We start from the raw sequence: 13,035 nt of genomic DNA, 5'->3' as shown, positions 1-13,035 counted from the left end.
GGTCTTGGCTGAGCGGCGGTGTCGGACCACCCTGTGCTGCAGCCCGGAAAAGGAGTCGGAAGAACTGCTGACCGGCTGGATGAAGAGACTGTCCTCTCCTGTATAGACCAGTCCAGTCTGAAGAGAGACCGAGAGAGAGAGTGAGAGAGAGAGAGACCGAGAGAGAGAGAGACCGAGAGAGAGAGAAAGTGAGAGGGAGAGAAAGAGAGAGAGAGACCGAGAGAGAGAGAGAGAGAGAGAGAGAGAGAGACCGAGAGAGAGAGAAAGTGAGAGGAGAGAAAGAGAGAGAGAGAGACCTGAGAGAGAGAGAGAGAGAGAGACCGAGAGAGAGAGAGAGAGAGAGAGACCTTCTGAACAACAGAGCAGCCGTTAACATTCGTTTTTAGGGTAGATCAGCTTTTAACATGTCTCTTGGTTTTCTCTCACGAGATCCCAGATAGTTGTTTGCAACATGCCAACTTCCCTTTCCTCCCGACCAGAGCTTCCTCAAGCCCCACCTCTATACCCCCAACCTCCACCCCAACTTCAAAACCCAGCCCCTGGCCAACACCATGCAGGGTCTTCTAAGAACAAATTCCTTATCGTCTGAACCCAAAGCCTCCACTAACGTAGTCCGGTGAACCTTCTGAATAAACTACAACCTATTAACACGGCTCAACATATTAACACGGCCGACCCGCTCAAGCATATTAACACGGCTCAATATATTAACACGGCTTCGACCCGCTCAACATACTAACACGGCCGACCCGCTCAACATATTAACACGGCTCAACATTTAACACGGCCGACCCGCTCAACATACTAAGCACGGCCTGACCCGCTCAACATATTAACACGGCTCAACATATTAACACGGCCGACCCTCTCAACATATTAACACGGCTCAACATACTTAACACCTTCTTCTGACCTTGGACTACTTCTCGGCCTTCTTCAGAGCTCAACATATTAACACGGCTCAACATATTAACACTTCTCAACATATTAACACGGCTCAACATATTAACACGGCCTTCCGAGCTTCTCAACATCTCCTTCCAATGGACATATTAACAACATATTAACACGGCCTTCTTCTTTACATATTAACACGGCTCAACATCTTAACATGAGCCTGATGGCCACATATTAACACGGCCAAGACATATTAACACGGACTACCCTCTCAACATATTAACACGGCCGACCCGCTTCTGAACATATTAACACGGCCTTGGCCCGCTCAACATATTAACACGGCCGACCCGCTTCAACATATCTAACACGGCCGACCCGCTCAAGCATATTAACACGGCCGCCCGCTCAACATATTAACACGGCCCTTCCACTTCAACATATTAACACGGCCGACCCGCTCAACATATTAACACGGCCGGCTTCAAGCATTTGAACATGGCCGCCCGCTCAACATATTAACACGGCCGACCCGCTCAACATATTAACACGGCCGACCTCCTCAACATATTAACACGGCCAGACATATTTCAGAGCTTCTGCTCAACATATTAACCTTCACGGCTCAACATATTAACACCCGACCCGCTCAACATATTAACACTGATGGACATATTAACACGGCTCAACATATTAACTCCGGCATATTAACACGGCTCAACATATTAACACGGCCGACCCGCTCAACATATTAACACGGCCGAGCCGCTCAACATATTAACACGGCTCAACATATTAACACGGCCGACCCGCTCAACATATTAACACGGCCTTCCCGCTCAACATATTAACACGGCCGACCTGGGCTCAACATATTAACACGGCCGACCCGCTCAACATATTAACACGGCCCGACCCGCTCAACATATTAACATGGCCGACCCGCTTCAATCATATTATTAACACGGCCGACCCCAACATATTAACACGGCCGGCCCGCTCAACATATTAACACGGCCGCCCGCTCAACATATTAACACGGCCGACCTTCAACATATTAACACGGCCGGACCCGCTCAACATATTAACACGGCCGACCCTGAACATATTAACACGGCCGACCCGACTCAACATATTAACCGGCTCAACATATTAACACGGCCTGACCCGCTCAACATACTAACTTCGGCTCAACATATTAACACGGCCTTCGACCCTGATGGACTCAACATATTAACACGGCCGACCCGCTCAACATATTTACACGGCCGACCCGCTCAACATATTAACACGGATGGACGGCCCGCTCAACCTATTAACACGGCTCAACATATTAACACGGACGACCTTCTCAACATATTAACACGGCTCAACATATTAACACTTCTCTCCCCGCTCAACATATTAACACGGCCGACCCGCTCAACATATTAACACGGCCGACCAGCTCAACATATTAACACGGCCGGCCCGCTCAACATATTAACACTGCTCAACATATTAACACGGCTCAACCTGCTCATATTAACACGGCCGACCCGCTCAACATATTAACAAGGCCGACCCTTCAACATATTAACACGGCCGGAAGGGGACTCAACATATTAACATGGCCACCCGCTCAACATATTAACACGGCCGACCGCTCAACATATTAACACGGCCGACCCGCTCAACATATTAACACGGCCGACCCACTCAACATATTAACACGGCCGACCTCTCAACATATTAACACGGCCGGCCCGCTCAACATATTAACACGGCCGAGCTCAACATATTAACACGGCCGACCCGCTCAACATATTAACACGGCCGACTTCAACATATTAACACGGCCGACCCGCTCAACATATTAACACGCCGACCCGCTCAACATATTAACACGGCTCAACATATTAACACGGCCGACCCGCTCAACATATTAACACGGCCGGCCCGCTCAACATATTAACACGGCTCAACATATTAACACGGCCGACCCGCTCAACATATTAACACGGCTCAACATATTAACTCCTTCACCCGCTCAACATATTAACACGGCTTTAACATATTAACACGGCCGACCCGCTCAAAATATTAACACGGCCAGACCCGCCAACATATTAACACGGCTCAACATATTAACACGGCCCACCCGGCTCAAAATATTAACACGGCTCAACATATTAACATGGCTTCGATAACATATTAACACGGCCTTCACCCGCTTCTGAACATATTAACACGGCCGACCCGCTCAACATATTAACACGGCTCAACATATTAACACGGGTGACCTTCTCAACATATTAAATGGACACGGCATTCCCGCTCAACATATTAACACGGCTCTCCCGCTCAACATATTAACATGGCATCTCCCGCTCAACATATTAACACGGCCTCCCGCTTCAACATATTAACACGACCGCTCAACATATTAACACGGCCGACCTGCTCAACATATTAACACGGGACCCGCTCAACATATTAACACGGGACCCGATATTAACACGGCCGACCCGCTCAACCTATTAACACGGGGAAGAGAGAGAACTTATTAACACGGCTCAACATATTAACACGGCCGAGCTTCTCAACATATTAACACGGCTCAACATATTAACACGGCCGACCCGCTCAACATATTAACACGGCCGACCGCTCAACATATTAACACGGCCGACCCGCTCAACATATTAACACGAGACTGAACATATTTACACGGCCGACCTTCTCAACCTATTAACACGGCTCAACATATTAACACGGCCGACCCGCTCAACATATTAACACGGCTCAACATATTAACACGGCCGATGGACCGCTCAACATATTAACACGGCCGGCCCGCTCAACATATTAACACGGCTCAACATATTAACACGGCCGACCCGCTCAACATATTAACACGGCTCAACATATTAACATGGCCGACCCGCTCAACATATTAACACGGCTCAACATATTAACACGGCCGACCCGCTCAACATATTAACACGGCTTAACATATTAACACGGCTCAACATATTAAGAAGGCCGACCCGCTCAACATATTAACAAAGTACGGCCACCCGCTCAACATATTAACACGGCCGACCGCTCAACATATTAACACGGCCTTCCTCTACAACATATTAACACGGCCGACCCACTCAACATATTAACACGGCCGACCCGCTCAACATATTAACACGGCCGCCCGCTCAACATATTAACATGGCCGGCTCAACATATTAACACGGCCGACCCGCTCAACATATTAACACGGCCGACCGCTCAACATATTAACACGGCCGACCCGCTCAACATATTAACACGGCCGACCCGCTCAACATATTAACACGGCTCAACATATTAACACGGCCGACTTCGCTCAACATATTAACACGGCCGAACATATTAACACGGCTCAACATATTAACACGGCCGACCCAGCCAGTCATATTAACACGAGCTCAACATATTAACACGGCCCAACATATTAACACGGGGACCCGCTCAAAATATTAACACGGCCGACCCGCTCAACATATTAACACGAAACATATTAACACGGAGACCCGCCAACATATTAACACGGACCCGCTCAACATATTAACACGGCCGAGAGACAACATATTAACACGAACAACCCGAGCTCAACATATTAACACGGCCGACCCGCTCAACATATTAACACGGCCTCAACATATTAACACGGACCCGCTCAACATATTAACACAAACCCGCCAACATATTAACACGGCTCCACCCCAACATATTAACACGGCCCCCCGCCAACATATTAACACGGCCGCCCGCTTAACATATTAACCGGCATCACTCAACATATTAACACGGATCCCGCTGGTATTAACATGGCGACCTCAACATATTAACACGGCCGACCCGCTCAACCTATTAACACGGCTCAACATATTAACACGGCCGACCCGCTCAACATATCACGGCTCAACATATTAACACGGCCACCCTGAACATATTAACACGGCTCAACATATTAACACGGCCGACCCGCTCAACATATTAACACGGCTCAACATATTAACACGGCCGACCCGCTCAACATATTAACACGGCCGGCCCGGTCAACATATTAACATGGCCGGCTCAACATATTAACACGGCTCAACATATTAACACGGCCGACCGCTCAACATATTAACACGGCCGACCCGGGAACATATTAACACGGCCGACCCGCTCAACATATTAACACGGCTCAACATATTAACACGCCGACCCGCTCAACATATTAACACGGCCGGAGCTCAACATATTAACACGGCTCAACATATTAACACGGCCGACCCGCTCAACATATTAACACGGCTCAACATATTAACACGGCCCACCCGCTCAACATATTAACACGGCTCAACATATTAACACGGCCGACCCGCTCAAAATATTAACACGGCCGGAGAGCTCAAATATTAACACGGCTCAACATATTAACATGGCCGATTGCTCAACATATTAACACGGCCGACTCGCTCAACATATTAACACGGCCGACCCGGTAACATATTAACACGGCCGGGCTCAACATATTAACACGAGCCGACCTGCTCAACATATTAACACGGCAGAGAGACCCGGGAGAACATATTAACATGGCCAGAGAGAACATATTAACACGGCCGACCCGCTCAACATATTAACACGGCTCAACATATTAACACGGCCGACCCGCTCAACATATTAACACGGCCGACCCGCTCAACATATTAACACGGGCTGGAACCCGTCAACATATTAACAACTCAACATATTAACACGGCCGACCCGCTCAACATATTAACACGGCCAGACCCGCTCAACCTATTAACACGGCTTAACATATTAACACGGCCGACCCGCTCAACATATTTACACGGCACCCGCTCAACCTATTAACACTGCTCAACATATTAACACGGCCACCCGCTCAACATATTAACACGGCCGGCTCAACATATTAACACGGCTCAACATACTAACACGGCCGACCCGCTCAACATATTAACACGGCTCAACATAGTAACATGGCCACCTGCTCAACATATTAACACGCTTAACATATTAACACGGCCGACCCGCTCAACATATTAACACGGCTCAACATATTAACACGGAAAACATATTAACACGGCTCAACATATTAACACGGGCCGACCTGCTCAACATATTAACACGGCCGACCCGCTCAACATATTAACATGGCCGACCCGCTCAACATATTAACACGGCCGACCCGCTCAACATATTAACACGGCCGGCCCGCTCAACATATTAACACGGCCACCGCTCAACACATATTAACACGGCCGACCTGCTCAACATATTAACACGGCCGACCCGCTGCATATTAACACGGCCGACCCCACAACATATTAACACGGCTCAACATATTAACACGGCCGACCCGCTCAACATATTAACACGGCTCAACATATTAACACGGCCGACCCGCTCAACATATTAACACGGCCGACCCGGCTCAACATATTAACACGGCCGCCCGCTCAACATATTAACACGGCCGACCCGCTCAACATATTAACACGGCCGCCCGCTCAACTATTAACACGGCTCAACATATTAACACGGCCGACTGCTCAACATATTAACACGGCTTAACATATTAACACGGCCAACATATTAACACGGCTCAACATATTAACACGGCCGGCCCGCTCAACATATTAACACGGCCGACCCGCTCAACATATTAACACGGCTACCGCTCAACATATTAACACGGCCGACCCGCTCAACATATTAACACGGCCAAACACAGCTCAACATATTAACACGGCTCAACATATTAACACGGCCGACCCGCTCAACATATTAACATGGCTCAACATATTAACATGGCCGACCTGCTCAACATATTAACACGGCTTAACATATTAACACGGCCGACCCGCTCAACATATTAACACGGCCGGCCCGCTCAACATATTAACACGGCCGACCCGCTCAACATATTAACACGGCTCAACATATTAACATGGCCGACCTGCTCAACATATTAACACGGCGGACCCGCTCAACATATTAACATGGCCGACCCGCTCAACATATTAACACGGCCGACCCGCTCAACATATTAACACGGCCGGCCCGCTCAACATATTAACACGGCCGGCCCGCTCAACATATTAACACGGCCGACCCGCTCAACATATTAACACGGCCGACCCGCTCAACATATTAACACGGCCGACCCGCTCAACCTATTAACACGGCCGGCCCGCTCAACCTATTAACACGGCTCAACATATTAACACGGCCGACCCGCTCAACATATTAACACGGCCGGCCCGCTCAACATATTAACACGGCCGACCCGCTCAACATATTAACACGGCTCAACATATTAACATGGCCGACCTGCTCAACATATTAACACGGCACGAGCTCCAACATATTAAGAAGGCCGACCCGCTCAACATATTAACACGGCCGGCCCGCTCAACATATTAACACGGCCGACCCGCTCAACATATTAACACGGCCTACCGCTCAACATATTAACACGGCCGACCCGCTCAACATATTAACACGGCTCACTCATATTAACACGGCCGACCTCAACATATTAACACGGCCGACCCGCTCAACATATTAACACGGCCACACCCGCTCAACATATTAACACGGCCGACCCGCTCAACATATTAACACGGCTCAACCTATTAACCGGCACGGCCCGCTCAACATATTAACACGGCTCAACATATTAACACGGCTGACCTGCTCAACATATTAACACGGCTTAACATTGCATTAACACGGCCGACCCGCTCAACATATTAACACGGCCGGCCCGCTCAACATATTAACACGGCCGACCCGCTCAACATATTAACACGGCTCAACATATTAACATGGCCTACAGCTCAACATATTAACACGGAAACATATTAACACGGCCGACCCGCTCAACATATTAACACGGCCGACCCGCTCAACATATTAACACGGCCGACCCGCTCAACATATTAACATGGCCGGCCCGCTCAACATATTAACACGGCCGACCCACTCAACATATTAACACGGCTCAACATATTAACACGGCCGACCCGCTCAACATATTAACACGGCTCAACATATTAACATGGCCCACTCAACATATTAACACGGCTCAACATATTAACACGGCCGACCCGCTCAACATATTAACATGGCCGGCTGCAACATATTAACACGGCCACCAGGCACAACATATTAACCGGCTCAACATATTAACACGGTCGACCCACTCAACATATTAACACGGCTCAACATATTAGCACGGCCGACCCGCTCAACATATGAACATGGCCGGCCCGCTCAACATATTAACACGGCCGACCCGCTCAACATATTAACACGGCTCAACATATTAACACGGCCGACCCGCTCAACATATTAACACGGCTCAACATATTAACACGGCCGACCCGCTAACATATTAACACGGTCGACCCACTCAACATATTAAGGCCCTGAGCGGTCTGGAGCAGGTTTTCATCAAGGATCCCTCTGTACTTTGCTCCGTTCATCTTTCCCTCGATCCTGACTAGTCTCCCAGTCCCTGCTGCTGAAAAACATTGCCAGGTTTCCTCCAGACGTGATGCTTGGCATTCAGGCCAAAGAGTTCAACCTTGGTTTCATCAGACCAGAGAATCTTGTTTTATCATGGTCTGAGAGTCCTTAGGTGCCTTTTGGCAAACTCCAAGCAGGCTGTCATGTGCCTTTTACTGAGGAGTGGATTCCATGTGTCCACTCAACCATAAAGGCCTGATTGATGGAGTGCTGCAGAGATGTTTGTCATTCTGGAAGGTTCTCCCATCTCCACAGAGGAAATCTGGAGCTCTGTCGGAGTGACCACCTCCACCTCCTTGGTCAACTCCCTGACCAAGGCCCTTCTCCCCCGATTGCTCAGTTTGGCCGGGCGGCCAGCTCTAGGAAGAGTCTTGGTGGTTCCAAACTTCTTCCATTTAAGAATGTTGGAGGCCACTGTGTTATTTGAGACCTTTAATGCTGCAGAAATGTTTTGGTTCTATTCCCCAGATCTGGACCTCAACACAATCCTGTCTCAGAGTTTTTCGGACAACTCCTTCGGCCTCATGGCTTTGTTTATACTCTGACATGCACTGTCAACTGTGGGACCTTATATAGACACGTGTCTGCCTTTTCAAATCTTGTCCAATCAATTTAATTTACCACAGGTGGACTCCAATCAAGCTGTAGAAACATCTCAAGGATGATAAATGGAAACAGGATGCACCTGAGTCTCATAGCAAAGGGTCTGAATACTTATATAAATAAGGTATTTCTGTTCATTATTTTTAATATATTTGCAAAATTTCAAAAAAACATTTTTTGCTTTGTCATTATGGGCTATTGTGTGTAGATTGATGAGGGACATTTTTTAAATTGAATTTAATCAATTTAAGAATAAGGCTGAAATGTAACAAAATAATTGTAAACTGAATACTTTCCGAATGCACTGTAATTCTGCCCAAAAACAATGACAATTTCTCTCAACCAGTGGCAAATGGGCTTTTTAGTTGAGCACTGATGCCGCCCTGTGATAAACAATGCCTACTTTGTCAAAGGCAGGGACGCAAAATATTTAGCTTGTCCATTCCCAGCGCGCTCTCAAGGGTGCTGTTGGAAAGACACATCGCTGCGGTGCTCCACCAACATGCCGTCATAAAAATCATCTAACATAAATCATGTAGCAGATATAGGATGTGGTAGAAAGAATATGTGGCCTTTTCTGTAGCCTACAGGCTAGGGATCAAATGGATGACAATGTAATGAGACACTTTTTACATCACGCAGGTTTCTCCTATCAAATAGCCCAACCTAAATGGCACCCAATCTAATTAAACATGTGCTGTCATGTTAACAAACAACATACCCTGAGAACAGGACAGGTCAATGTAAAATGGACATTATGGAATGGACAGTCACAACTGTTGTACAGAAGTTTCTGCTGCCGACATGGTAGGCTCCAGTAAGCATGAGCCGACCTCTTTTGGTCCAGACCCCATGTCTTTTTTGGTGTTTTACAAATGGCTTACCACATAGATAGGCATTCATAACATTTACTTTGGAAAATACATATTTTTCCGCCTAGGGTGGCAGGATGGCAAGAACCAGCCCTGTGCATAACAGCTCCTTGTGTAGGGTGCATTGCCAAATGTGCCAAATAGCAAGTAAGGGCATTCCCAGAGAACAGACTGAGAGAAGAAGAGTCAGCGCAAACTCTCAAATGTACATCTCAGCACACACCTCCTCGGGGCTGGGGAGAGGAAGCATGGAGGACTGCTGAGAGAGAGGGGGAAGAAGAGAGGGGGAGAGAGAGAGGGAGGAGAAGAGAGAGAGAGGGGGAGAGAAGAGAGAGAGAGGGGGAAGGAAGAGAGAGAGAGGGGGAGAGAAGAGAGAGAGAGGGGAGAGAGAGGGGGGAGAGAAGAGAGAGCGAGAGAGAAGGAAGCAGACAGGAGTGCTGAGAGAGAGAGGGACAGAAGAGAGAGAGGGGGGAGAGAGAGAGGGGGAGAAGAGAGAGGGGGAGAGAAGAGAGAGAGCGGGGCAGGGAAGAGAGAGAGAGAGGGGGGAGAGAAGAGAGAGGGGGAGAGAGAGAGGGGGAGAGAAGAGAGAGAGGGGAGAGAAGGAAGCAGAGAGTAGTGCTGAGAGAGAGGGGAAAGAGAGGGGGAAAAGAGAGAGAGCGGGGAGAAGAGAGAGAGGGGGAGAGAGAGAGGGGGGAGAGAGAGAGAGAGGGAGGGAGGGGGAGAAAAGGAAGCAGAGAGGGAGTGCTGAGAGAGAGGGAGAGAGAGGGGGGAGAAAGAGAGAAGGGAGAGAAGAGAGAGAGAGGAGAGAGAGCCTGAGGGGGAGAAGAGAGAGAGAGAGAGAGAGGGGGAGAAGCTAGAGAGAGGGGGAGAAGAGAGAGAGAGGGGGAGAAGAGGAAGCGAGAGGGGGGAGAAGAAAGAGAGGGGGAGAGAAGAGAGGAGAGGGGGAGAGAAGAGAGAGAGCGGGGCAGGGAAGAGAGAGAGAGCTGGGGAGAGAAGAGAGGGGGGGAGAGAAGAAAGAGCTGGGGGAGAGAAGAAAGAGAGGGGGAGAGAAGGAAGCAGAGAGGAGTGCTGAGAGAGAGGGAGAGAGAGGGGGAAAGGGGAGAGAGGGGGGGAGAAGAGAGGGGGGGAGAAGAGAGAGAGGGGGAGAGAAGAGAGAGGGGGGGAGAAGAGAGGGAGAGAGAGGGGGAGAGAGGGGGAGAAGAGAGAGGGGAGAGAGAGAGGGGGGAGAGAGAGAAAGAGAGAAAGAAAGAAAGAAAGAAAGAAAGAAAGAAAGAAAGAAAGAAAGAAAGAAAGAAGAGAAGAGAGAGAGAGAGAGAGGGGGGGAGTAAAGAGAGAGAGAGAGGGGGGAAGAGAGAGGGTGGGAGAAGAGAGAGAGAAGAGAGAAGAGAGAGAGGGGGGAGAAGAGAGAGAGAGGGGGAGAGAAGGAAGCAGAGAGGAGTGCTGAAGAGAGGGGGAGACAAGAGAGAGAGAGGGGGATAGAAGAGAGAGGGGAGAGAAGAGAGAGAGGGAAAGAGAGCGAGAGAGGGGGGATAGAGAGAAAGAAAGAAAGAAAGAAAAAAAGAAAGAAAAAGAAAGAAAGAAATAAGAGAGAGTAGAGAGAGAGGGGGGAAGAATGAGCTGAGAGGGAAGACAGAGAGGGGGAGAGAGAGAGGGGGGAGAGAGAGAGAGATGGGAACTGAGAAAGAGGGGGAGAGAAGAGAGAGGGGGGAAAGAGTGAGGGGGGAACTGAGAGAGAGAGGGGGAGAAATGAGAGGGGGAGAGAGAGAGAGAGAGGGGGAGAAGAGAGAGAGAGGGGAGAGAGAGAGAGAGGGGGGGGTAGAAGAGAGAGAGAGGGGGAGAGAAGAGAGAGAGGGAGAGAGAGAGAGAGGGTGAAGAAAGAAAGAAAGAAAGAAAGAAGAAAGAAGGAAAGAAAGAGAAACATAAAACTCACTCTTTCATCCTCTCTGACAGGTACAGACAAACACAAACTCCCTACAACATGAATCATTGTGGGAAATGTAGAAGTGGCCTGCTTCAAGGTTTTGTAAGGCTTTACTCAGGATCCATGGTTGTATTGTAAAGCTGCGCCTGGCAGGGCTAGTAAAATGAGTTGACATGGCATTAACAAGCAATCCAGAGCCACACACAGTGTCTGAAAGGTATTCCAAAAGCCCAGCGGCAGCAATTACAGAACCTATGAGTGTTTCCATGGCAACTAACGTTGGAGGGATAATGCTGTCTTCTTCTCAGGTCAGAATAAGCCGAAGGTAAAAAAATATATTTAAAAAAACAGAGACGCCGATGACTAATTGTCCATTCAGCAATCACAGTTATGTACACAGTGAAGTAGAGAGGGAAAAGATAGAGAGAGAAGAGAGATAGAGAGAGAGAGAGAGGAGAGAGAGAGAGAGAGAGAGAGGTAGAGAGAGAGAGGTAGAGAGAGAGAGAGGTAGAGGTAGAGAGAGAGAGAGAGAGAGGTGAGAGAGAATGAGTTAGAGAGAGAGAGGAGAGAGAGATCCAGAGAGGCACTAGAGAGAGAGAGAGGTAGAGAGAGAGAATAGGTAGAGAGAGAGGGAGAGAGAGATGAGTGAGAGAGAGAGGTAATAAGAGGTAGAGAGGTAGACCAGAGCACTAGAGAGAGGTAATAAGAGGTGGTAGAGAGAGGGTGAGAGGAACTGTGGCTGTTCACTTGACATTCAAGCAAGCACAGAGAAAGCAGAGAGGGCACAGCCTCAGAGAGGTAGAGAGAGAGAGGGGGAGAGAGAGAGAGACATACTAGGAGAGGTAAACAATGCTGCTGCAACACAGGAAAGACATCCACCAGGCACTAGCTCCAAGCTAAGCATCAGGGTAAAGAATGCTGCTGCAACACAGGAAAGACATCCACCAGGCACTAGCTCCAAGCTAAGCCTCAGTAAAGTCTTAGCCTTAAACAGGCATGTGGCTGTTCACTTGGCCACATTCACAACACGACACAATGTGAAAGCAGAGCCTATGCAGGCCAGCCTAGAGCTTCCAGTGTGAAACAATGGCTGGGAAAGACATCCACCAGGCAATAACGGCTGGTATTTCAGGGTCAAGGCACTAGAACACAGAGTAAACAATGCTGCTGCAA

At 48.7% G+C, this 13,035-nt stretch overlaps 1 protein-coding gene across 1 annotated transcript in view; it reads right to left on the bottom strand.

Annotated features, from left to right (window-relative positions):
- LOC135552553 (A disintegrin and metalloproteinase with thrombospondin motifs 17-like) overlaps positions 1-13,035 on the bottom strand; it is an 81,143-nt gene that overhangs the window by 53,374 nt on the left and 14,734 nt on the right. Inside the window, exon 3 of the mRNA XM_064984253.1 lies at positions 1-117. This exon is cut by the window's left edge and continues 73 nt beyond it. Within this exon, the coding sequence (XP_064840325.1) occupies positions 1-117 (117 nt within the window). The remainder of the gene's footprint in view (positions 118-13,035) is intronic.

This window comes from Oncorhynchus masou, chromosome 2, assembly GCF_036934945.1.
Source record: "Oncorhynchus masou masou isolate Uvic2021 chromosome 2, UVic_Omas_1.1, whole genome shotgun sequence".
Taxonomy (NCBI): Eukaryota; Metazoa; Chordata; class Actinopteri; order Salmoniformes; family Salmonidae; genus Oncorhynchus; species Oncorhynchus masou.
The sequence above is the reverse complement of the archived record's forward strand: the minus strand, read 5'-3'. Positions and strand labels throughout refer to the sequence as shown.